The sequence below is a fragment of the Dendrobates tinctorius genome, unplaced genomic scaffold (genome assembly GCF_039654945.1).
Source record: "Dendrobates tinctorius isolate UK_male_01 unplaced genomic scaffold, ASM3965494v1 ptg000245l, whole genome shotgun sequence".
Classification (NCBI taxonomy): domain Eukaryota; kingdom Metazoa; phylum Chordata; class Amphibia; order Anura; family Dendrobatidae; genus Dendrobates; species Dendrobates tinctorius.
In genome coordinates, this window is record NW_027361912.1 from 462,217 (window position 1) to 489,142 (window position 26,926).

Genomic DNA, 26,926 nt, shown 5'->3' on the forward strand with positions numbered 1-26,926 from the left:
CTCGTAGTCTCTGCGTGGGAGTACAGTTGTGACCATTCACACTGTATCCCTCCAGTACCTGAAAGGGAACGATGCACATTAGGTAGATATGGGTCTCAAGAGAGACCCGTGTCCACATCCTACCCGACACTAAGCTAAACTGATTAATTTACTGCAGTCGGTGGGGTGTATACTGTGGAGGAGGAGCTAACTTTTTTTTATGTGCATAGTGTCAGCGCCTCCTAGTGGCAGCAGCATACACCCATGGTTCCTGTATCCCTCAATGAAGCGATGGAGAAAAAGTTACTGAAGTAATGCTGAAACGTCATACTATTGCTTTAATGGAGGGTGTCTCAAGTTCAAAAATGGGTAAAACTGTAAAGTGCCTGCAAATATAAGCAACTGTTCTGTATACCCCCTATTAATAATCCTCTCCATGTATAGACCCATCTCGCTATCACAATCTCATGTACAAAATTCTCGGAAAAATTTTAGCTAATCAACTGCAATCTTCTATCCTTGAGATTATTCATGGAGACTGTGGACGAGTACGGTAAGCCAATGTCTATCTGGGGACACAGATCTCCAGGAATCTAGGAGACATATACCGCCTGATTAGCTTTCCTCTACTATCCTGTATTCAGACTAAGATAAAGGGATGGGAGATGTAGCCCTTATTGGCTCCGCATAAGGCAGGTGGTATACATCCTCCTACAGACGCCAGTACAGGTAAATAGTCATACGTTTGATATTTTTATCTGGCCGGGCCGAAGAGCCAGGGTCCAGTGTCAGATACTGCGGTACCTTGAATGCGAGGCGGTGCTACACTGCCAGACCCCAATCTATATTTCTGAGGTGCCCAGCTTTCTCATCTGTGTTACTGGAGAGAGGGGAATTCATTGAGAGCTCTTCTGAAGATTGTCCGTCCCTACAACCCAAAGATCTCACACTCACTACATGTGCCATTTTGCTCCTCAACGAGGGCCCCACGAGTCTCTGTTCAATACCAGATCCTCAATTAGGCCCTTATAGTCTGGTCTGAGGCATAAAACCCTCATTGCAATGGGGTCCTATGTGGGAATGGGAGAGATTGATCGACCTCAGTCAGATCTTTGTGGCCTTTCCAGACACTAAAACAAAAGCTGAACCTTCCAAACAATTCCATCTTTCGCTTCCTACAATTACGACCTGCCCTTCAGACCTTGTTCATGGTCCAACCCCCTGTCCTGCGAGACTTCCCCTTATCCAAGGTGGTACAGGATCCACCTGGATCTTGGCTTATATCCCCATTCACATGTCCCTTTACTGGCAGGGAGTGCGGATCCACGACATGACCTGCCGAGAAGCAAGTGGAAGATAGAGGAGGGACTGATAAGTGATGAGCACTTGGAGCTCGGCCTTGGATACCCCTAACCATGTTTCCCTTAATAATATATTCTCAACCGTACGTCTTACACCTCATCCAGAGTCCACAGAGTACAACCCGAATTCACAGATTAATGCCCCAAATGTCAGAAGGGCCCAGGAACGTGAATCCCCAGGGAGTAGGGGACACTGGGCTCAAGTGATTCAGTTCCAAAACGACTGAGGGAGTACCCGTCAAAGAGGACCCCAAGACTTGTCTTCTCTTGGTTGACCTTGAACAATATGAGAGGACTGTAGATGGATCATTCCCGACTGAGGTCCTACTTATGGCCTAAAAATATGAGGCCAGACATTGGATGTCATCAAGAGTGCCAACCACCTTGCAATGGAAATTGGCAGTAAACCTCTCCCTCACTTTTAAAAAGAAAAGTATACATCTATGCCCAGGCTGCCCTGGAGAGTTCCAAAAAATTTAGGGTACATGGATTGACTGCCCCCCGACTGCCACAATCTCTGCAATCTCAGAGTGCAAGATTGCTCATTGCAAACACACTGTACCTGAGGATAATGTGCACGGACTCCAAGCGGGAAGTGACGTAGGCTTTGGTCACCTCTGGGGTGTAGGTCTCTAGAAGATGCGGCTCCGTTGCCTTCACATAGGGCACAGATGCTGCAAGACGCTGCCATAAGCTCAGAAGATAATGTACTGAGTTGGGTGCAAATTCCCAATGCTGGAAAAAATAAAATAAAGAGTCCATTATAAACCAGTGTAAAGACGATAAGGAAAGTTCTAAAAAGACTCAATGAACGTATTCTAGAGAGGATGGCCATGGGGCCACCATTACCCCTTGGGCACGTGGTATGCGATGTTCATGCCAGTCTTGATGAGGGAGCGTGTCTTAATGAAACTGAGAAGTCTGACGAGTGGTCCGCACCCATGGGCATCTTGCCACATATCTTACTCTAGTCATAGACTGGGGTAAGATTTCTGGTGTAAGGAATGCCACACTTATCATGGATTAGACCAGCAGTGGCATCACACCCTGGTCCCTTGAAAACGCGGTGCACAAAAATTTCGAGACTTTTCTAAAGTGATTTCCTGCAGAATTCTGGGGTAATCGCTTTGATGACCCATAGGTTTGGTGACCTCCGTAATAAGCTTATCCTCAGCCTGCAGAGAGACCAATCGGACTACACGGACTGATGCATTTACCTGTAGACTGGTGACGGTGAAGTTAGCGATGAGTCTGATGACCTCAGGGTAGTTCTCTACCTTCACCAGCTCCCCGAGCTGGTAATTACTCTTCAGGCGTGCCAGCAAGCGACAAAATTCATGGTAGTTATTGGGGTCTGACAAGCTCTAGAGGAGGAAAACGCAGTAAGTTTTGCTGTACATACACATGATAATCATAAGACAAAGCACGGGGGGCCTCCCGAGTGGTTTAACTACCATGGACTCTGAGAAACCATAATGGCAGCCGATATGAGTATATGCGGTGTTGCTGTCTACGGGAGTTAGGAACAATGTTCCCTTCGTGCGGCACAACCGAAGAGCAATAAAAGGAGTCTGTCAGCATAATATGACTGTGCATCCAAGCACAGGCACTCGGTGCTCCCTTTGCAGTACCCAGTTTAGTGCACCTTCCCAACTAGTTGTTTTCTATCTCTGCTTTTTCTTCCTTGATTGACAGCTCTGGATTTACAGGAGGGTGGGGAAGGTGCACTGAACTGTTCAGCCATGCCAAAGATGGGGGGGGGGGGGGCATAAAGCACCTGCGTTTGGTTTGAACAGTCATTTTGTGCTGACAGACACCCTATGAGGGATTCCCACCCTCGCTTATAGGTGGGGCTGAGCTTCATTCAATGCCTTGTTACAGCCAAGGCAATGATGGAGCCTGGAGAGGCAAGTGGGATCTACAGACCACAAGTGACTAATATTCTGCCCTAGACCACCAGGGATTTCACATTGACCCATATAATGGCCTTGACCATCAGGGATTTCAACGTTGACCCTTACTGGAGGATCCTAGCATTTCCCCCTACCTGTGCCCTAGAAAACGATAAGAATCTGTTCTTTCTCCTACACGATGCAAAAAGCATGGTACTATTAACCTTTTCACATGCATAGACCCCAAGAGATATAAACGTTAACCCATAGTCCACCACAAATGCTCATTGATAACAATCAGTTCTCTGCACCTTACCACCAGGGACGATGATAATATTCACCTTCTTTGCCCTAGACCACCAGGGATCCTATCAATAACCCATTCTCTCTTATAGACCATTTGGGATGGTCCTCTTTTCAGCCTTCAACCCCAAGGTCCGATTAGAATAGGGCTATTCTAAAAATATTAATATACAATATGAAGAGGAACTTAACCTTCCTTCATACTTACTTGGGGATTTTCTAAAATTCTCTTCACTCCGTCCACCAGGTGAGAGAGGAATTTGGCTCTTTCTGCATTATTAAATAGGGAGCGCCGGACAGAGGCAATTTGTACCAGACATGAGAGGACCTGTGAGAGTGAAAAATCCCTTACCAGTAAGTTACGGATGTGGTAAATGCAGAAAATAACCAGCCTGCTGTTTCTTCTCTCCTCCATGTACTCACCAGTGGGGAGAAGTTGGGGGGGATGGAATGATACAGGTCAAAGAAGAGTTGTAGTGTGGAAGAGTCCAGGAAAGCTGCAGAGACAATGAACACGGCATGAGAACGGCTTGTTACCTTCCTCGAATTCCCCGTCCGTTCATGCCCCGTCTTCTCTCTCACCTGAACGCCAGCTTGTGGGGATCTGTACTGTACAGAGGTCGTCAGAGGACTCATCTGTGGAAGTGCCAATGAAGTCAAAATTCAGGCAGCTGTGGGTGAGCTTGAGAAGCTGCATAAGGAGGTCTTGTTGGGACCCATCGGAGAGGAGCAATGACTTTCCAGATGCCTTTAAAATAAAAAGGAATAAAAAATGCACAAAAATGAATATTAGGCCTTTGATTCATGATTATATATTAGATGCAAAAGTAACTCCGGAGAAATAAAAGGGTCATCTTACAAAGACAAGTCCTGTCTGTACACGATGGCGTCACTCAGAGGGACACGGCTGCAAGAGTGAAACGTGCCTCCAGGCCCCGGGTGTCACACTGGCCCCACTGCCACATGGGATCACACCACCGTTATACATGGTATTTACTTGGCAGGGGCTATGTCACAGACTTTATATTGGGATCCCGGAGCCCAAAGAGTTATTCACATCTACTAAAGATGGGGGGGAGGTTTGCAAAGGGCTTTTAACTTTACAGATGTATTTATTAAAAATTTGCCCTCATTCTCCAGATAGTCCTAATTTTTAATTTTTTTTCTATTCTTTACTGCTCATTGCCAAAGGGACTGACCACTGCTGCCTTCTACAGCCAAGCTGCTCGTAAACGCCTTCTTCTGCTGAGTGGTGCTGAAAAGCCCTCTCTCTACTAGCTTTTTCCTGCTGAGCAGAGCTTATAAGCTCTTTCCTGCCATGTGGCACTGAAAAGTAGTCTCTTTCCTTCCCTGCCGAGCAGCACTTTCAAACTCTATCCTGTTGAGCAGCGTTTACAAGCTCTTTCCCCACAGAGTAGCGTTTACAAGCTCTTTCCTGTTGAGCAGTGCTTACAAGCTCGTTCCAGCAGAGTAGCATTTACAAGCCATTTGCTGCAGAGCAGCGCTTACAAGCTATTTCATGCAGAGTAGCACTTACAAGTTCTTTCCTGCAGATCAGTGCTTACAAGTTCTTTTCTGTAGAGCAGCTCTCACAAGCTCTTTCCTGCAGAGTAGCGTTTACAAGCACTTTCCTACTTAGCAGTGCTTACTACCTCTTTTCTACTTAGCAGTGCTTACAGGCTCTTTCCTTCTGAGCTTGTAAGCCCTGCCTTGAGGCCAGAAGGGATCGCGAGAGTGGCCATCTCTACTTCCACTACAGAGGCCAGGTTGCCTAATAACGCAGCATAGGAGGACACATAGGACAGTAAACAAGGGGTGCCCGCAGGAAGTGGACAGGCGGTGGAGCTGTGTGCGCCTGAAGATATGAGACAAACCCTTTCAAATTATCACCTATCCAAAGGATAAGCGATAAAAACAGAATCAATGAGGGTCCGTCCAACCGACGGGACCCTCAAGAACGAGCTCTTAAATGCCTCAATGGGATGACGAGGTGGCTGTGAACATGTTCCATGCCTTGATTCGTTCTCTATGGGGCTGCCAATTAAAGGTGAGTGCTGCACTCAGTAATCTCTGTCAGTCATATGAAAAAAAACACGAATGGAGCGGAGATGCGTGCGGCGGCCACCCCTGCTTTCCAATGGCAATTTGTGTCTTTTAGTCATTTAATAATGTCATTTGAGGAAAAGGATAAAGTCGTGCCATTTCCTGGGCTCTCTCTGTCCATACCTGTTTCAAGAGGTTACAAGACAGAGTGAAGATATCAAAAAGCGAGGAGTCTCGAAAAGATGAAGCAATCTTGCGGTGCTTGGTCAGTGGGTGCGTGGCATCTGCCTGCAAAAAGAAATATGGCCAAGAAATGTCGTTCATCCATTTTCTTATCAGGCTGAGCTACAGTAATCTGTTTTACATTGTCCAGGTCACGGATACAACAATGTGAGGAAGTGACACTTGTATCGGGCCGTGGGACAACCAGCTGCAGCACACACCTCACCTTTATGCCCTACTACATGGTAGAGGGGGGAGGCTCCTGCTGCAGCTAGTTGTCTGACGGCCAGACACAGGACAGTGAGGTGAAGATGGGGAACATGGCTGATTTTATGGGATACAGACAATTTCTTTAAATATTTCTCAACTATAAAAAGGAGGACATTTAAGAGCTTTGATATCGGTCGCCTTTCCTTTTCTGCTAGAAGACAGGATAATTTTGCCCCCCACATGTAGGCAGAAGCCCCTTCTGTTCGCTTTGCAATTCATCCAATATATTAGAGATTTTATGGGATATTTTGCCAACATTTCCTGGAGGAGTTTCTTACCTGGTTGATTTCATTGGTCAACTGCGATAAAATACTGACTCCGATGACGCAATAGTCCACGCTGTCCTGTGGGGGCGACACAAGTGCCGGTCAGTGCAGAGGTATAAACAAGGGACAGGAATCATCATTGATGCCCGATCAGTCTGTGCCCATGTCAGCTCTAGTTCTTTTCCGTCAGGTCTCCATAGCTTTCTAATGGACAGATTTTTATCCCAAAAACCTTGGTGACCCCGTATCAGTCACATGGGAAAAATACTAACTAGTAAACCAATCAAATAAATCACAACTGTCCCGTCTTACATCCAGTAGAGCGGGCAACCATATAGCTAGTGTGAACAAAGGTCCAAAAGGCAAAATAGGTTTTACATTGTTAAATGATGAATATTTAAAGGGAATGTGACATCAAAAAAGAACATTGTTTAAATCGGGCACTTATGTTAAAAAATGCTGATAATTTTGATAATGTTACTTTAAATTTTCCATATCACTATTTATATTAAAAAAAACAAAAAAAAAAAACACGTGAAATCTTACAATTTTGACACTTGCATCTAGACTCATGCTTCCTGTTCTGTCCAGGAAACTTTTCAGTAGTACCACTATCATCACAGTAGATAACACAGGATCCACCAATCACAATAGGTGATGTCACAGCTCACCTCCTCCTGTACAATGACTGATCACACCTCTAAATACAGTAGATAACACAGGACCCACCACTCACAATAGGTGATGTCACAGCTCACCTCCTCCTGTACAATGTCTGATCACACCTCTACAGAAGATAACACAGGATCCATCATTCGCAATATGTGATTCACAGCTCACCTCTTCCTACTCCCAGCACAACAGCGTTTGCCCTGACTACAGTAGGTTTGCATCAGTCTATTGCTGTTAACAGCGATGTGCTCAACAGGACGTAGGCGTCTAATGTTGGGCCCAGTGTGAAAATTGAAAAATGTTATTCTTTACTTAATATAAACTGCGATGTGAAAAATAAAAAAATATATAATCACAATTATTTTTACAATTACATACTAATATAAAAAAAAAGGTCATTTCCTGATTCCTGATGACCCGTTCCCTATAAATCCACAATCACGTCAATTTACATTGCTGATTGGGAATGGTTTGTTGCTGATTTTCAATAAAAAAACAAAACACTCCTGTTCTAATGGTAGCCTAGTCCTCCTGCTGACCTCCAGCAGTGACGTCTCATTACATGACCGCTGCAGCCAATCACACAGATGTCATTGCTGGAAGCCGGGATACAGAGCCCGATGGTGGCCCAGGCTACTGTAATCACTGGAGGACCAGGGGAAGGGAGTATGTGAAATCACATCATACTTTCATGCACCCACAAAAGTGACATTTTACAGTCAGCACGATGCAGGATACGTATTGCTAATTGCTTGAGCTCTGAATGTTGCAGCCACGATAAAATGCAACCATATTACCTGCTCATGGTGCTACCGATCAGTCTGACATGAGTCGCGACCGTGTCCATGCTACACGGTCCTGGCAGCGGTCTCCTGTCTGAAGTGTGACAATCTCAAAGAATTATATGAAGCTGTCACTCTCAGGTCAGGAGTCCCGCAGGTGGTCCGTGTTGCACAGACGTCTGAATGAGCCCTGACCTTATGAGCCATATTCCTGTCCACAGTTATGATGGGAGCAAATATAGTAAAGATAATGAACCCAGGGAGAAGTGACAGCTGTAGAGCGAGGCCAGCCGGCTATTTGTTATCTGATATCTGGAGTTAGGTGGCCAGTGAATTTGCTGAGCGGCCACTAACCTGAAGGAAGCGTGTGACGTCCACGATCACGCTGCGGAACACGTACTCGTCCTTCTGATTGTCAAACCAGCCCAGTTTGGTGATGCGGGCGTACAGCTGAATCAGGGCTTGGGTGACAAAGGAAGCAAGTTTCGGGCGGGTGGCCAAATAGGTCAGCACATAGTTCCCTGTAACGGACAGAAAGGAGAACAATATATAAAAGCATCTATGTACGTATACAGCAAAGAGTTAACTAAGAATCTGCTGCCCCAACTAGGAATGTGGACGTGATAGATGAAGGTATCCCACCCAGGACCCCCCTTCTGAGCCGCTCTGATTGACCGCAATGAAGGACAATTCAGCTTCAGGAACTGCTGGGATTCAGCTGCCATCACCGAGGGGTAATGTCATACAGATTGGTGGGCCTGGCCTTTCCAATTTGCCGGACGTGTTTGAGCCCTATTGGGGTGGATGACTTTTCTGGGACCTTCCCATTCATCTGGAAATCCTCGCGATTGTCGCAGCAACAATCACATGTAGGGAGCGGACTCTCCAGTCACAGAAATGTCTGCACCACCACTAACCTCCGAAGTGTCAATCTCATCCCCCAAATAAATCGGCCATGTATATCTGTGCTATTCTGTCCTCATGATGGCCAACAAGCGGTAAGGCGTGCGCCTTGTACTTACGGATGTCAATTCTTTGCTCCAGTGGCAGGGGATTACTAGTCCTTGACACCAGCTTGGTGAGACACGTGGCAGCAAGAAGCTGGGAATAGGAAGACTGCGGATAAAACAAGGGAAGGATGATTATTAGGATTTAAAATAAAAAAAAACATGTTTTATAAATACTGAAGGTTTGAAAAATCGCTGCTAAATGTGAAGAGAGGGGTCTCCATTTTGGACAATCTCTATTTGCTGAAACGGCGGCAATAAACTGAGCAGTGTCCTTCAGCGGTGAGTGAACATGGCAGTAAATGTTTCCCTGCAGCACCCCCAGAGGGGAAATGAAGTATTACACACTTCCTAGGACAGGACATGGCAGGCCGTTTATAGTGAAGGACACTAACTGCAATAGTTCTCCATTCTGACCTAGAGTAGACCTGACCAGTCCTGAACTAATAAAGATGTGAAAAAAAACAAAAAAAATTTTTTTATCTCGTTTTCTTATAGAAGAAAAAAAGGTACTGTTGCATCTGTGATTAAAAAATCATTTTGATTTGTATATTGTGCAAGCAATCAGCAATCAAAAGGTTGAATTAAGGGGAATTAAGCCCTTCCGGAGGGTCCCATGTATGGAACAGACTCAGGAGCTGAGCCTGCACCATACCTGGCAGACGCCGGCTGTGTTACATGGACGGCATCTGCGTGTCACACCAATAGCTGCTATTTAACCATTATGATTTCACAACCTGTATCTGTTACAGCGAATAAATGAGCTGTCAGATGTAGTGAGATTCCAGCTGGATAATTAATACAAAATTATATTTTAAATTAATATATAAAAAACAAACAAACAAAAAAACAAAACAAAACAAATTAAAAAGACAGGGAAACAGACCTTCAAAAAAAGTGGGGTGCACAAGCAGTATATCATCACTCCAAGATAGGATTTTTTATATGTAAACATATCCAAAGCATAATGAATCAAGTGCCAATGCAAGTGCAAAAAAAAAGAAAAACAAAAAAACCTAAATTCATAAAGAAAAAATGTGCTATATCTGCTACAATGACATGTCTATATAATCAAAGTGCAAGTGCAATCTGAATTATAAGAACATGCCTACTTATATGTTACTTGTGCCGGGATAAGACATAGCAAAACCCTAGATAGCAAACAATCAATTGAGCTGACAATAAACGGTATAATACCTAGATAGTCACCAGAAGGAATAGAGGCTGCTGTGTCCTGCCCACAACTGACGCCATTTCGCCTATGCTTCTTCCAGGGGCGCTGTTTCTTACCATTACCATTTATTGTCAGCTGAATCGATTGTTACTTGAGGGTGGCTATGTGGCACCTCCCATATACCCTGTCCTCTGTACTCACACTGCCCCTCTCCAGCAGGAGCTGGCACTTGCTCAGACACTCCGGGCTGTTGGTAAACTCCACAAGGGCTTTCTCCGCCTGCAGTCGGGTGCTGGTGTCTGTGGTCTCATACAGCTGCTTGCACAGGATCTCTAGCTGGGCTAGACTCTGCGAAAGAGAAAAGGGAATTAATAATATGAGGGTCATACAGAGCAAACAGAGAACCAAACCATGCACGGGGTCAGTCACTGCACCAATGCCGTGCAGAGTGGACAGAAAATTTCTGACCGTACGTACCGTAAGTATCAGACTGGCTAATGTCGATACTATACTAACTGGTCACAGTGATGTCATTGCAGCGCTGGGGTCTTCAGGACCCATGACACATCTGCCAGTCAGCACCACTTCCCACAGCGTGTCCTGGCATGTAATGCCCATCTCTTCTGTGGTTTCTACTAGTGGGCATTGTGCTCCTTGTCCAGTGCCATGATTGCTAAATTTATTAATTTTGCAAATAAAACCGACGAACGTATAAAGGAATGGTCTCTATGCCTCAAAAGCAATGCCATGTGCACCACTCCTCCTCCCCACTGAAGACAACTGTCCTGCGGCAGGAGCCTCCCCCCATCTGTCCTGCGGCAGGAGCCTCCCCCCATCTGTCCTGCGGCAGGAGCCTCCCCCCATCTGTCCTGCGGCAGGAGCCTCCCCCCATCTGTCCTGCGGCAGGAGCCTCCCCCCAACTGTCCTGCGGCAGGAGCCTCCCCCCAACTGTCCTGCGGCAGGAGCCTCCCCCCAACTGTCCTGCGGCAGGAGCCTCCCCCCAACTGTCCTGCGGCAGGAGCCTCCCCCCAACTGTCCTGCGGCAGGAGCCTCCCCCCAACTGTCCTGCGGCAGGAGCCTCCCCCCAACTGTCCTGCGGCAGGAGCCTCCCCCCAACTGTCCTGCGGCAGGAGCCTCCCCCCCCCAACTGTCCTGCGGAAGGAGCCTCCCCCCCAACTGTCCTGCGGAAGGAGCCTCCCGCCACTGTCCTGCGGCAGGAGCCTCCCCCCACTGTCCTGCAGCAGGAGCCTCCCCCCACTGTCCTGCAGCAGGAGCCTCCCCCCACTGTCCTGCAGCAGGAGCCTCCCCCCACTGTCATGCAGCAGGAGCCTCCCCCCACTGTCCTGGCTAAGCACACCACTGGGCCTTGGCTAAACTCTCTTCTTCCAACAAGAGGAAAATAGAAAACATCAGAGGCTAATAAAGGGCTTGTCCAGGTGAAAAAAAAATGCTTTTAAAATTTCTGGTTAGAAGAAAGCACTGACACGCCTCGATCCTACGCTTACATGTTCCCTGCTGGAGTTTACTTCAAGGCCCCATCTCGTCACACCGGATATGGCCAGAAGCACCCACTCAGCCAATCACTGCTTCACCGACAGCCTCTGGGCCTTGTGACTTCAGGCAAACAAACAGTCAGTCAAGCAGGATGAGGCGGAGCCGGGGGGAGAGGCTTCAGATCTACCATAGCTCTTTAGCCTCATTTGCATATCAGTTCAAACACTCATTTCTCAATAACGGAGGAACAGACTGGACATGTAAAAGTGTTGCAGGACTTATGTTTGAAAGAGCTACATGTGCATATAAATAGTTTGGTGTGTGAAATCCTGATGACAGATTCCATTTAAAGTAGAACCGCCACCTATCATACATTTATGTCATATGTTTTAAAGGTGATGCCTACTTGGAATGAATTGATGACTTGTCCATAGAATAGGATCAGGTTGGCTGGGGTCTAACACCAATCAAACAGATTACAAGCTCTGTCAAGATCTAAAGACATGGAATGGAGCTGCACTACGCGGATCTACTCTATGTGTAGCAGCAGCTGCCAGGTCCTGCAGATCAGAAGCTGTTCTGTTGAATATTCTTGTAATAGGCAACTAATCTGCATGGACCGAAACGTCACCACTCCTGACCTCAGCATGACGGGGTGATGAATTTCTATGCAGCTGGCAAGCTCAGGTCAGGAGAGCAGACAGACAGCCAGTACCAGGATTGCAATACTTAAAGAAGGGTGGGGAGAGCAGGCAGAGAGCGAGCCAGACGGCGGGAGCAGGCGCAGGGCGAGCCAGACGGCGGGAGCAGGCGCAGGGCGAGCCAGACGGCGGGAGCAGGCGCAGGGCGAGCCAGACGGCGGGAGCAGGCGCAGGGCGAGCCAGACGGCGGGAGCAGGCGCAGGGCGAGCCAGACGGCGGGAGCAGGCTCAGTTTAAAGGAAGCCTATATCTGTGGTCTCCGTGACTGCTCCCCGCCAGGGCAGTGGTCACATGGCATGAGATGTCATTGGAGGAGAAACTTGAGAGGGACCGGGTAAGAAATCCACGGTAGTGTCCAGGGTGGACGGAATTAACAACAAATTTGTGACAGATTCATGTGAAGAACAAAGTCTGTAAATCAACTGACAAGTGAATATTTTTCCACAGCTTATTAATGAAAACACAGTGGGTTTTGCAAAGTCACTTAAAGAAAAAAAATACCCCAGATTGTCAGGACGGGAGCAAATAAAGTAACACGAGTGGTCACTTGCTTTCTTAAATTTTAAACCAAAAGAAAAATAAGTTGTATTATACAATAAACAAGGAAAAAAATGAAATCTTTATCTTGGCTGGTCCGTGGTATCAGTCCTGTGCTGGTGAAGCGGGCAAGGAATGACAGTCACATGTCGGCGTCACACATCCTCCAATATGTGACGTCAGGACCCACTGACCGGACAGAATATGAGGACTGGGAAGCCCGAGGGTGTGTGCCCTGTGATAACGGGACGGGAGGGAATAGGTACACAGAAGAGACAGATCTGCATCCCCGAGATAACGCAGCGCTGGCACACTGTGATGCAGCACTCACTGCGCTCCATCCTGTGCACGGCTACAAACGCCATCACTACTTGAACACCTTCCCACAGTTAGAGCATGCTGGAAGTTGTAATTTCACTCCATTAAGAATATCACAGGTAGCTGTCAATATGGAAGGACTCCATCCAAAAGGCATGGCCAGCAAAAACAAGCAGCACGGCTCGGGCAGAGGAAGGTATCAAACCTCATGTAGATGCCCGGCCCGACGCTGCGCTCAGGTGCTGAAGGGGCCACGTAAAGTGCCCCAAGGGGAAATCTGACTTTATACAAAAGCATGGCAATAAGTATTGTAGATGTAGACGACAATGGAAAATAAGTCAAATGAGGAGCGAGTGACATGATTTCCAGAAGTATGGGCTCTCAGATACTTGTTAGATCAAGTAGACGCCAAGTCCCCAGGGATGGACAAAATACTGTGAACTCCAGGAGCAAATATGATTATTTTAGCGCCGGCACCTGGGATTTGTCCATATCACCGACTGCTGGAGTGAACCCGTCCCCGAGCCTGAAGCTATGACGTTATGGGGGAATCTATAGTAGTTCACTAATCTGCGGGATACAAACCTCGCCACCGCCCTCTGTTCAACAGTTTGACTGTGGCCCATCTATGTTAAATAGGTGGTGGCCCAAATCTTTGCCACCCCACCGATCTTCTAATTGAAGGTGATACAAGTGCTGCGTCCATTTCACTGGGCAGACAATTTACTAAGGTCTTATCCAACAGATAAACCTATGCCGTAGGGGATGTGGCCGCCTCGTGCACCTATGCCGCAGGGGACGTGGCCGCCTCGTGCACCTATGCCGCAGGGGGCGTGGCCGCCTCGTGCACCTATGCCGCAGGGGGCGTGGCAGCCTCGTGCACCTATGCCGCAGGGGGCGTGGCAGCCTCGTGCACCTATGCCGCAGGGGGCGTGGCAGCCTCGTGCACCTATGCCGCAGGGGGCGTGGCAGCCTCGTGCACCTATGCCGCAGGGGGCGTGGCAGCCTCGTGCACCTATGCCGCAGGGGGCGTGGCAGCCTCGTGAACCTATGCCGCAGGGGACGTGGCCGCCTCGTGCACCTATGCCGCAGGGGACGTGGCCGCCTCGTGCACCTATGCCGCAGGGGACGTGGCCGCCTCGTGCACCTATGCCGCAGGGGACGTGGCCGCCTCGTGCACCTATGCCGTAGCCGCCTTGTGTACCTATGCCGTAGCCGCCTTGTGTACCTATGCCGCAGGGGACGTGGCCGCCTTGTGCACCTATGCCGTAGCCGCCTTGTGTACCTATGCCATAGGGGACGTGGCAGCGTTGTGCACCTATGCCGCAGGGGACATGGCTGCCTTGCGTACCTATGCCACAGGGGACATGGATGCCTTGTGTACCTATGCCGTAGGGGACATGGCTGCCTTGCGTACCTATGCCACAGGGGACATGGATGCCTTGCGTACCTATGCCGTAGGGGACATGGCTGCCTTGCGTACCTATGCCACAGGGGACATGGATGCCTTGTGTACCTATGCCACAGGGGACGTGGCCGCCTTGTGTACCTATGCCACAGGGGACGTGGCCACCTTGTGTACCTATGCTGTAACCGCCTTGTGTACCTATGCCGTAGGGGACGTGGCAGCCTTGTGCACCTATGCCGCAGGGGACGTGGCAGCCTTGTGCACCTATGCTGTAGCCGCCTTGTGTACCTATGCCATAGGGGACATGGCAGCCTTGTGCACCTATGCCGTAGCCGCCTTGTGTACCTATGCCATAGGGGACGTGGCAGCTTTGTGCAACTATGCTGCAGGAGACGTGGCTGCCTTGTGTACTTATGCCGCAGGGGACATGGCCGCCTTGTGTACCTATGCCGCAGGGGACGTGGCCGCCTTGTGTACCTATGCCGCAGGGGACGTGGCCGCCTTGTGTACCTATGCCGCAGGGGACGTGGCCGCCTTGTGTACCTATGCCGCAGGGGACGTGGCCGCCTTGTGTACCTATGCCGCAGGGGACGTGGCCGCCTTGTGTACCTATGCCGTAGGGGACGTGGCCGCCTTGTGTACCTATGCCGTAGGGGACGTGGCCGCTTCGTGTACCTATGCCGTAGGGGACGTGGCCGCCTTGTGTACCTATGCCGTAGGGGACGTGGCCGCCTTGTGTACCTATGCAGCAGGGGACGTGGCCGCCTCGTGTACCTATGCCGTAGGGGACGTGGCCGCCTCGTGTACCTATGCCGTAGGGGACGTGGCCGCCTCGTGTACCTATGCCGTAGGGGACGTGGCCGCCTCGTGTACCTATGACACAGGGGACGTGGCCGCCTCGTGTAGCTATGACACAGGGGACGTGGCCGCCTTCTGTTCGGGGGGATTATCTCAACAACCGGCTGTAAAAGTTAACGGAGCAGTAATCTGCTGGTTCAGCTCCGGAAGGGATGTAAGTGACCACCAAACATCTAAGAAGAAGCAAAACCCCAATCCTGGTCTCCGCTGAAGACAGCAGTGTCTCCAAAAAGAAAACATGTTGTAGTGGAGCTGTACTCCACTGACCCCAACCACGTGCACGAGACACGAGCCTCCACCCTCCTTATCTCATAACTTTTTTTTGGGTTCATCCTTCGCCTTCAAAATCAAACACAAACTGTCCTCCTCCCTCAGCTCTGTGCGCCAATGAGACACCGCCCCAGACTCTTTTAATGTATACGACGACTGGCGAGGAGGCACAGTGTAGAAATGCCCAAAGATTAAAGGGGTTGTGCCTTTTTTTGTAACTGGGTTTCACTAAAAATGTAGTTTTTTTTTTTTTTTTAACAGGCGTTTTGCTTGCCTGTAGTTTCTACTTTGATGTGGTCTGTGGTCATAAATCAGCACAGAAGAGCTCAGAAAAAGAGGTACAAACTCTCACATCTGTCAGAAGGAGCTCACTGATGGATTCTCAGTTAGCCCATTCTGCAGCCCACAACAAACAGTGCATCACAGCGCCTGTGGAAGGCAAATGGTGCGACATTTTTAATGAAACCACATTGCAGAACTGATTTTTAGCCTAATATGTATCCATTTTTAAGTAAGAAAAAAATATTGTCCACAAGAGAGGACAACTCCTTTCAGATGAGTTTAAGAAACTTAGCACTCCATGGGCACTTTCTGCACCTTCTACTAATGATTGGGGAAGAATAGCATATGTGCAGATTGCCTTGCATCAAGAGGTGCTCTGTAGAATCAGGGGGGCCCAGCAGGGTTTACCACCAATCTTGTGGGGATTGGTGTTTGCGGCGGGTCGCTATGCACAGATTTAGCTCCTTTTAATGGGGATAATTCACATGTGGCTTCCGCGTTTAGCATCGAACAAACCTTTTTTTCTTCCCCAAGGCGTGGATTCCTATGAAATCAGTTCACGTGGATTTCCGTTGTACCCCACGTCTGGCAATTACCCGGCTTTCTACCATTTTCACTGATATTACACAAAGGAAGGAACCGAACTCCGGCGCCGTAAATCGTCAAATATCAGCTTACGTGACAACTCCCCAATGTTATGGCACCTACCGCAGCCTTCCAAATAAACTACGAGGCACAGCTTAGGGGGTAAAAAAAAGAAACAAACTGTGCCTTACATCCCCTCCCCAGGTCTATGCCGCTACTCCAAGTGCCTGATGTTGTCTGCAGCGCTGACATCACGTGTACAGTGCTGCAGCCAATCAATCAGATCTATGGCTTTGGCTGCAGATGGAACATCAGCGCTGCAGCCAGTAACAGGAATCGGGACTCAGCGCTGGACACAGGGAGGGTGAGATTGTTTTTTTTTCTTTTTTTTTTTTACCGCAGCCATGGAGCAGCGTGTTTTTTAAAAACTGAAAATTCTTTTAAGGCCGGGGTCACACTTGCGAGAAACTCGCACGAGTCTCGCGTCTCAATACCCGGCACTCGGGACCGTAGCACTCAGCTACATAGAAATACATGCAGCCGCACACTCCGGTCCTGAGCGACGGTGGCAGTGCCGGGTATTGAGACGTGAGAGTTTCTCGCAAATGTGACCCCGGCCTGATATTGTCCCTAATTACGCATCGTGTAATCATAAATCAAGGGTCAAATTCCATCATGGAGGAGTTATTGTTTTTTTTTCCCCAGAATTCTCTGAATTGCTTTTAACATAAAGAAGTTTGTAATAGAGTTTTTTTTTTTTTACAATATTTTGTTATTTATTTTTTGCTGGATGGGGGGGCAACTTATCTTGCTCCCCTCTATGAGACTTGAGTCAACATCAGCGATGGACGCCGCATCACCAGCGCCAATGACGACCGCAGTCACACAGAAGAGAGGTCGGACGGCTGCCATTTTCGAGTTGCTGGACACGACGTGCCGACAGTCACTATAACTAGCGGCCACAATAATGGCGCCACATGACCATAAGGCGACCTAGACCTGATACAGACGGCTGCGTTCTGTCCGTGTAGAACAGTCTATGGGGCCGCTTATTCATCCGTGGTTTTTACGGATTGTTCCGCTAAAAAAAATAAACTCAAAACTTGCCAGTGTAAGTCTATGGATCTGTGACATAAGTGACTGCACGGCACACGGGTACGTGACGGAGAGAGACGACTGGCAAAAATGAACATGGATGAAAATCGGATCCGGCGAAAGTGATGAAAAAACATGGACGCCAGAACAAGAGACTCAAGAGGCCGTCACCATGAGAAAAGCTTTTCCGATAAGTTTAGTTATTTGTAAAAAAACAAACAAAACAACACACTGCCCTTTACTCCCCCAACCCAGGTCCAGCGCAGAAGCTCCGCCGCTGTCTGTAGCGCTGCAGCCAATCCGTGAGCCCAGCAGCTAAGCAGACGACACAAGCTCCCTGATTGGATGTGACGTCAGACAATAACAGACATGGGAGCAGCGCCGGACCTGGGGAGAGTGAGTGAAGCTCAGTTTTTGTACCTTCTTGGAAAAACGTTTCTGTTCAGGCGAAGATCCCTTAAGGCATCGTGTAGCCACGGTCTGTAGCAGGAAATAAAAGGCAGGCCCCAGTAGGGCGGAGCTGTTGAGCGGCACAGCGACATTGGTCATATGATGTAACGACATTTGTCATATGATCTAACGACATTTGTGTTGCCCAAACTCTGAACCTGGTGGAGACCACCACGGATGCGGCGAGACCCCCCGGGGTCATTTTTTTTTCTAAAATTTTTGCATGACCAAACTGATGGCAAAAGCGAAATCCTACAGCTCCCCTCTGTGACTCCGCAGGGCAGAGGGCATGGCAGGGCTGGCGGGGGGCACAGAGCTCCAGGTGCCAGGCTGTGCCCACTGCTGCCCTGCAGCCAGCCACACACATGCATCCCCCTGTGTTTATGTACACACTGCACAGTGTGCAGGCCTCAGCCTCCTGTCACACTGGGCTGCCACACGAGCAGCCAGCACCTTGTCACACAGGGCCCAGGGAGCGCTCCCGGGGGCCCCCTCAGCGCCCATCTGCCGCCCCCTTCCCTCCTTCTTCAGCACATCCTTAGGGTCCCCCCTCACCTGCACAGGATCCGCCATCTTGCTCCATTCATGCTCCTCTGTCCCCCCCGAGGAACAATCTACGCCTGCGCAACCGCTCACAGCACGCACTGCGCAGGCGCGCACAGGGATCCCCGCAACCATAGACAACAGAGGAGGGGCTGAAGGCGGGCGGCCGCCATATTGCTCACGGTGAAGGCTCCGAGCGGACATGTTGGTAAAGGGCGCGTGAGGGAAAAGCGACATCTTTGTCGAGGGAAGTTGAGAAATGTCGCAGGGGATGAACCCTCCGAGCCTCTTTTTGACTGTAGTTATCGTGGCAGGTAAAAGCCGCCATATTGGTTGAGGAAGTTAGAAAAAAACAAAACAAACCGGATCCATCTTGTAGGGAACCGGCGCCATCTTGGAAACCGAGAGGAATGACAGAAAAGAAGAGTAACTAGCTGTTTATATCACATTTAATAACCTGGGAGTTATCCGGTCCCCGGGGCAGTGAGGTCTCTCAGGGACTGCTGCACTTTACACCGGAAAATGTCATTGTTTTCCCTATTTTGGAGGCAGAGAAGGAAACTGGGACATCCCTTTAACCCCTTAAATATCAGGATAGTTTATTTTTTTTTAATAGAGCTATTATTTATGGTGCTGATACATTAGTGTTTCATTTATATTCATAGTTATCCTGGCAGAAATGCAAAAGAAAAAAAACAAATACAGAAATGACCCTGGATTTTTTATTTATTATTACGTCACGCACCGACAACGTAAACATCTCGTGCAGGTGGTCCTGGTCGTGGCGATACCACTGACGTGCAGGTGGTCCTGGTCGTGGCGATACCACTGACGTGCAGGTGGTCCTGGTCGTGGCGATACCACAGACGTGTAGGTGGTCCTGGTCGTGGCGATACCACAGACGTGCAGGTGGTCCTGGTCGTGGCGATACCACAGATGTGCAGGTGGTCCTAGTCGTGGCGATACCACTGACGTGCAGGTGGTCCTGGTCGTGGCGATACCACAGACGTGCAGGTGGTCCTAGTCGTGGCGATACCACAGACGTGCAGGTGGTTTGGTCGTGGCGGTACCACAGATGTGTAGGTGGTCCTGGTCGTGGCGATACCACAGACGTGTAGGTGGTCGTGGCGAAACCACAGATGTGCAAGTGGTTGGGTTGTGGCGATACCACAGACATGCAGGTGGTTTTGGTCGTGGCGATACCACAGATGTGCAGGTGGTTGGGTCGGGACGATACCACAGACATGCAGGTGGTTCTGGTCGTGGCGATACCACAGATGTGCGGGTGGTTCTGGTCGTGGCGATACCACAGATGTGCAGGTGGTTGGATCGTGACGATAACACAGGCGTGCAGGTGGTCCTGGTCATGGCGATACCACTGACGTGCAGGTGGTCCTGGTCGTGGCGATACCACTGACGTGCAGGTGGTCGTGGCGATACCACAGACATGCAGGTGGTCCTGGTCGTGGCAATACCACAGATGTGCAAGTGGTTGGGTTGTGGCGATACCACAGACATGCAGGTGGTTTTGGTCGTGGAGATACCACAGACATGCAGGTGGTTCTGGTCGTGACGATACCACAGACATGCAGGTGGTTCTGGTCGTGACGATACCACAGACGTGCAGGTGGTTCTGGTCGTGGCGATACCACAGATGTGCAGGTGGTTCTGGTCGTGGCGATACCACAGATGTGCAGGTGGTTCTGGTCGTGGCGATACCACAGATGTGCAGGTGGTTCTGGTCGTGGCGATACCACAGATGTGCAGGTGGTTCTGGTCGTGGCGATACCACAGATGTGCAGGTGGTTCTGGTCGTGGCGATACCACAGATGTGCAGGTGGTTTCTGGTCGTGGCGATACCACAGATGTGCAGGTGGTTGGATCGTGGCGATAACACAGGCGTGCAGGTGGTTTTGGTCGTGGCGATACCACTGACGTGCAGGTGGTCCTAGTCGTGGCGATACCACAGACGTGCAGGTGGTCCTGGTCGTGGCGATACCACAGACGTGCAGGTGGTTGGGTCGTGATGATACCACAGACATGCAGGTGGTTCTGGTCGTGGCGATACCACTGACATGCAGGTGATCCTGGTCGTGGGGATACCACAGACGTGCAGGTGGTCCTGGTCGTGGCGATACCACAGACGTGTAGGTGGTCCTGGTCGTGGCAATACCACAGACGTGAAGGTGGTTTGGTTGTGGCGATACCACAGATGTGTAGGTGGTCCTGGTCGTGGCGATACCACAGACGTGTAGGTGGTCGTGGCGATACCTCAGACGTGCAGGTGGTCCTTGTCGTGGCAATACCACAGATGTGCAAGTGGTTGGGTTGTGGCGATACCACTTACGTGCAGGTGGTTTTGGTCGTGGCGATACCACAGATGTGCAGGTGGTTTTGGTCAGCTCTGGTGAAATGAAAGATGCTTAGTGATTGGTTGCAAGGAAAACTGTTGCTCATAGCAACCAATCACAGCTCAGCTTTTAAACAGCTCTGGTGAAATGAAAGATGTTTTGTGATTGGTTGGTAATACACACATACACTCAATTTTATATATACAGTACAGACCAAAAGTTTGGACACACCTCATTCAAAGAGTTTTCTTTATTTTCATGACTATGAAAATTGTAGATTCACTCTGAAGGCATCAAAACTATGAATTAACATGTGGAATTATATAATTAACAAAAAAGTGTGAAACAACTGAAAATATGTCTTATATTCTAGGTTCTTCAAAGTAGCCACCATTTGCTTTGATTACTGCTTTGCACACTCTTGGCATTCTCTTGATAAGCTTCAAGAGGTAGTCACCGGAAATGGTCTTCCAACAGTCTAGAAGTAGTTTCCAGAGATGCTTAGCACTTGTTGGCACTTTTGCCTTCACTCTGCGATCCAGCTCACCCCAAGCCATCTCGATTGGGTTCAGGTCTGGTGACTGTGGAGGCCAGGTGTGTCCAAACTTTTGGTCTGTACTGTATATATATATATATATATATATATATATATATATATAATATATATATATATATACTGCTCAAAATAAATAAAGGGGACACAAACAGCCTGTTATTAATGGGATTGTGTCCCCTTTATTTATTTGATCAGTATATGTGTGTATATATATATATATATATATATATATATATGTATACACATGTGGTCAAAATTGTTTTTACCCCTCGTGTAATGACAGAAAACCTCACAATGGTCACAGAAATAATTTGAATCTGACAAAAGTAATAATAAACCAAAAATCTATGAAAATGAACAGATGAAAGTCAAAAGAATATTTAGAATTGAGAGTCCTCAGTGGTTGATACCTTTTAATGGCTAACTGAAAAGACGGTAACACATTGCAAGCTGTCGAGACTACTCAGGTCTCTTCATCAGGCTAGACTAATACAAAATCTGAAGAATCACATATTTATACACAAGACAGCACATAAATAATGCAATAGTTAAGGCTGGTTTCACACTAGCGTTTTTTTGCGCAACGCTGCGTGGGCATACATGCGCAATGCGCCCCTATGTTGGAACAAGAGGGAAAAAAAATTGATCCAGCTTGAGACGGAGGCGGCTGCAATTTTACAAAGCTTTATTGGACAACTTAAAAATATGTTGGTTCTTTAAAAATCTCTTATAGCCAACACCAAGCACACCAGTGAGGAGGATCAACGCGTTTCAACTAAAAAAAAGTCTCAGTCATGATCTTTACTTATCCTATGTTTAACATGGGTGCGCATTGTCAAGCGTTTGTATGCGTTTTTGTGCTCATGCGTTTTTTTGCAGTGTGCGCCTATGCACGCCGGACGCACACTGTTGCATTTTCTGTGCGCCAAACCTGTTTCAAAAAACGCATGCGCACAAATGTGCAGGAAATGCGCAAAAAAAACCACATTACAGTCTATGGAAACGCTGACGTGCGCATAGACATGCGCACGTCAGTGTTTAAAAACACATGCGTTTTTTTGAGTAAAATTGGCTAAGAGGCATGCACAAAAAATAAGCAAACGCATACAAAACGCTTATGCGTTTTTTGTATGCGTTTGCACTGCGCACGCAGCGCAAAAAACCGCTAGTGTGAAAGTAGCCTAAGACAAGTGTATAAACTGTCTTGTGTATAAATATGTGATTCTTCAGATTTTGTATTAGTCCAGCCTGATGAAGAGACCTGCGTAGTCTTGAAAGCTTGCAATTTGTTACCATCTTTTCAGTTAGCCATTAAAAGGTATCAACCACTGAGGTCTCTCACTTCTAAATATTCTTCTATCTACTGGCTAACACGGTACAAAGATACAGTCATATGTAAAAGTTTGGGCACCCCTATTAATGTTAACCTTTTTTCTTTATAACAATTTTGGTTTTTGCAACAGCTATTTCAGTTTCATATATCTAATAACTGATGGACTCAGTACAATAAACCTCATTTGAATCCAGAAATATAACTAACAGAAAATGTGCAATCTGCATTTAAACAAAATTTGACCGGTGCAAAAGTATGGGCACCCTTATCATTTTCTTGATTTGAACACTCCTAACTACTTTTTACTGACTTCCTGAAGCACTAAATTGGTTTTGTATCCTCATTAAGCTTTGAACTTCATAGCCAGGTGTATCAAAACATGAGAAAAGGTATTTAAAGTGGCCACTTGCAAGTAGTTCTCCTATTAGATTCTCCTATGAATAGTGGCATCATGGGCTCCTCAAAACAACTCTCAAATGATCTGAAAACAAAGATTATTCAACATAGCTTTTCAGGGGAAGGATACAAAAAGTTGTCTCAGAGATTTAACCTGTCAGTTTCCACTGTGAGGAACATAATAAGGAAATGGAAGAACACAGGTACAGTTCTTGTTAAGCCCAGAAGTGGCAGGCCAAGAAAAATATCAGAAAGGCAGGGAAGAAGAATGGTGAGAACAGTCAAGGACAATCCACAGACCACCTCCAAAGACCTGCAGCATCATCTTGCTGCAGATGGTGTCACTGTGCATCGGTCAACAATACAGCGCACTTTGCACAAGGAGAAGCTGTATGGGAGAGTGATGCGAAAGAAGCCGTTTCTGCAAGCACGCCACAAACAGAGTCGCCTGAGGTATACAAAAGCACATATGGACAAGCCAGTTACATTTTGGAAGAAGGTCCTGTGGACTGATGAAACAAAGATTGAGTTGTTTGGTCATACAAAAAGGCGTTATCCATGCGCTGTATTGTTGACCGATGCACAGTGACACCATCTGCAGCAAGATGATGCTGCAGGTCTTTGGAGGTGGTCTGTGGATTGTCCTTGACTGTTCTCACCATTCTTCTTCTCTGCCTTTCTGATATTTTTCTTGGCCTGCCACTTCTGGGCTTAACAAGAACTGTACCTGTGTTCTTCCATTTCCTAACTATGTTCCTCACAGTGGAAACTGACAGGTTAAATCACTGAGACAACTTTTTGTATCCTTCCCCTGAAAAGCTATGTTGAATAATCTTTGTTTTCAGATCATTTGAGAGTTGATTTGAGGAGCCCATGATGCCACTCTTTATAGGAGAATCAAATAGGAGAACTACTTGCAAGTGGCCACCTTAAATACCTTTTCTCATGATTTGATACACCTGGCTATGAAGTTCAAAGCTCAATGAGGTTACAAAACCAATTTAGTGCTTCAGGAAGTCAGTAAAAAGTAGTTAGGAGTGTTCAAATCAAGAAAATGATAAGGGTGCTCATACTTTTGCACCGGTCAAATTTTGTTTAAATGCAGATTGCACATTTTCTGTTAGTACAATAAACCTCATTTGAATCCAGAAATATAACTGAGTCCATCAGTTATTAGATATATGAAACTGAAATAGCTGTTGCAAAAACCAAAATTGTTATAAAGAAAAAAGGTTAACATTAATAGGGGTGCCCAAACTTTTACATATGACTGTATATATCTTTCCTGCATCAAATGAAAGTCAGACATTGCTTTTCAACCATGCTTCCACAGAATTAAAAAAAAAAAAAAAAAAAAAACAACTCATGATGAAATAGGCCTGGACGGAAATGATGGTATCCCTGAAAATAATGTGACAAAAGGGACATGTTAAATCAAGGTGTGTCCCCTAATTAGGATCACAGGATTCTACACTCTTGGAATCAGTGAGTTGCCTGTATAGAGGGCTACAGATACTGTGCTGTTTGGTGACATGGTGTGTATCACACTCAGCATGGAGCAGAGGAAGCGCAGGAAAGAGTTGTCTCAGGAGATTAGAAAGAAAATGATAGACAAACATGTTAAAGGTAAAAGTTAGAAGAACATCTCCAAGCAGCTTGATGTTCCTGTGACTACAGTTGCACATATTATTCAGAGATTTAAGCTCCATGGGACTGTAGCCAACCTCCCTGGATCTGGCCGCAGGAGGAAAATTGATGACAAATCAAAGAGACGGATAATACGAATGGTAACAGAAGAGCAAAGAAAAACTTCTCAACATACTAAAGGTGAACATCAAGCTCAAGGTACATCAGTGTCAGATCGCACCTTCCGTCGTTTGAGCCAAAGTGGACTTCATGGGAGACGACCAAAGAGGACACCATTGTTGAAAAAAAATCATAAAAAAGCCAGACTGGAATTTGCCAAACTACATGTTGACAAGCCACAAAGCTTCTGGAAGAATGTCATATGGACAGATGAGACATAAATGGAACTTTTTTGCTAGGCACATCAGCTCTATATTCACAGACGGAAAAATGAAGCATATCAAGAAAAGAACACTGTGCCTGCTGTGAAACATGGAGGAGGCTCTGTTATGTTCTGGGGCTGCTTTGCTGCATCTGGCACATGGTGTCTAGAATCTGTGCAGGGTACAATGAAATCTCAAGACTATCAAGGGATTCTAGAGAGAAACGTGCTGCCTAGTGTCAGAAAGCTTGGTCTCAGTCGCAGGTCATGGGTCTGTGCAACAGGATAATGACCCAAAACACACAGCTAAAAACACCCAAGAATGGCTAAGAGGAAAACATTGGACTATTCTGAAGTGGCCTTCTATGAGTCCTGACCTAAATTCCATTGAGCATCTTTGGAAAGAGCAGAAACATGCTGTCTGGAAAAGGCAACCTTCAAACACGAGACAACTGGAGCAGTTTGCTCTTGAGTAGGCCAAAATACGTGTCGAGAGGTGCAGAAGTCTCATTGACAGTTACAGGAATCGTTTGATTGCAGTGATTGACTCAAAAGGTTGTGCAACAAAATATTAAGTTAAGGGAGCCATCATTTCTGTCCAGGCCTATTTCATGAGTTTTATTTTCTTATTAACCCCTTAACCCCCAAGGGTGGTTTGCATGTTCATGACCGAGCCAATTTTTACAATTCTGACCACTGTCCCTTTATGAGGTAATAACTCTGCAACGCTTCCATGGATCCCGGTGATTCTGACATTGTTTTCTTGTGACATATTGTACTTCATGTTAGTGGTAAAATTTCATTCAAATAACTTGCGTTTATTTGTGAAAAAAATGGAAATTTGGCGAAAATTTTGAAAATTTTGCAATTTTCCAACTTTGAATTTTTATGTCCTTAAAACAGAGATATGGCACCCAAAAAAACTTAATAAGTAACATTTCACATATGTTTACTTTACATCAGCACAATTTTGGAAACAAAATTTTTTTTGTTAATAAGTTATAAGGGTTAAAAGTTGACCAGCGATTTCTCATTTTTGCAACACCATTTTATTTTTACAGACCACATCACATTTGAAGTCACTTTGAGGGGTTTATATGATAGAAAATACCCAAAAGTGACACCATTCTAAAAACTGCACCCCTCAAGGTGCTCAAAACCATATTCAAGAAGCTTATTAACCCTTCAGGTGCTTCACAGGAATTTTTTGAATGTTTAAAAAAAAAATGAACATTTTAACTTTTTTTCACAAAAAAATTAGTTCAGGTCCAATTTTTTTTATTTTACCAAGGGTAACAGGAGAAATTGGACTGCAAAAGTTATTGTGCAATTTGTCCTGAGTACGCTGTTACCTGATATGTGGGGGGGAACCGCTGTTTCGGCGCATGGCAGAGCTCAGAAGGGAAGGAGCGCCGTTTGACTTTTTCAATGCAAAATTGGCTGGAATTCAGATCGGACGCCATGTCACGTTTGGAGAGCCCCTGATGTACCTAAATAGTGGAAACCCCCTCACAAGTGACCCCATTTTGGAAACTAGACCCCCCAAGGAACTTGTCTAGATATGTGGTGAGAACTTTGAACCCACAAGGGCTTCACAGAAGTTTATAACGTACAGCCGTACAATTAAAAAGATCATATCTTTTACACAAAAATGATCTTTCTCCTTCGCCTCATTGGGGGACACAGATACTGTGGGTGTATGCTTCTGCCGCTAGGAGGCTGACACTAAGTGAAAAAAAGAGGTTAGCTCCTCCGCCGTATACACCCTCGC

At 47.0% G+C, this 26,926-nt stretch overlaps 2 protein-coding genes across 5 annotated transcripts in view; one reads left to right on the forward strand and one right to left on the reverse strand.

Annotated features, from left to right (window-relative positions):
* The window catches only part of XPO7 (exportin 7), a 44,041-nt gene extending 25,302 nt beyond the window's left edge, over nucleotides 1-18,739 (reverse strand). The window contains exons 1-11 of one of the 3 annotated variants that reach the window (XM_073557114.1): nucleotides 18,524-18,739; nucleotides 10,173-10,319; nucleotides 8,813-8,906; nucleotides 8,145-8,311; nucleotides 6,349-6,414; nucleotides 5,762-5,866; nucleotides 4,118-4,283; nucleotides 3,959-4,032; nucleotides 3,744-3,863; nucleotides 2,558-2,704; nucleotides 1,903-2,075 (exon numbers count right to left, since the gene is read on the reverse strand). In XM_073557114.1, the coding sequence (XP_073413215.1) occupies nucleotides 1,903-2,075; nucleotides 2,558-2,704; nucleotides 3,744-3,863; nucleotides 3,959-4,032; nucleotides 4,118-4,283; nucleotides 5,762-5,866; nucleotides 6,349-6,414; nucleotides 8,145-8,311; nucleotides 8,813-8,906; nucleotides 10,173-10,319; nucleotides 18,524-18,715 (1,451 nt within the window). In that variant the 5' untranslated portion in view covers nucleotides 18,716-18,739. The other 2 variants (XM_073557116.1, XM_073557115.1) reach the window with 2 other exon arrangements.
* The window catches only part of DOK2 (docking protein 2), a 90,296-nt gene continuing 82,079 nt past the window's right edge, over nucleotides 18,710-26,926 (forward strand). Inside the window, exon 1 of one of the 2 annotated variants that reach the window (XM_073557121.1) lies at nucleotides 18,710-18,825. The gene's annotated coding sequence lies outside the window, so the exon portion shown is untranslated. Of the gene's footprint in view, nucleotides 18,826-18,848; nucleotides 18,938-26,926 lie in introns of those variants that run through there. The other variant, XM_073557119.1, reaches the window with a different exon arrangement.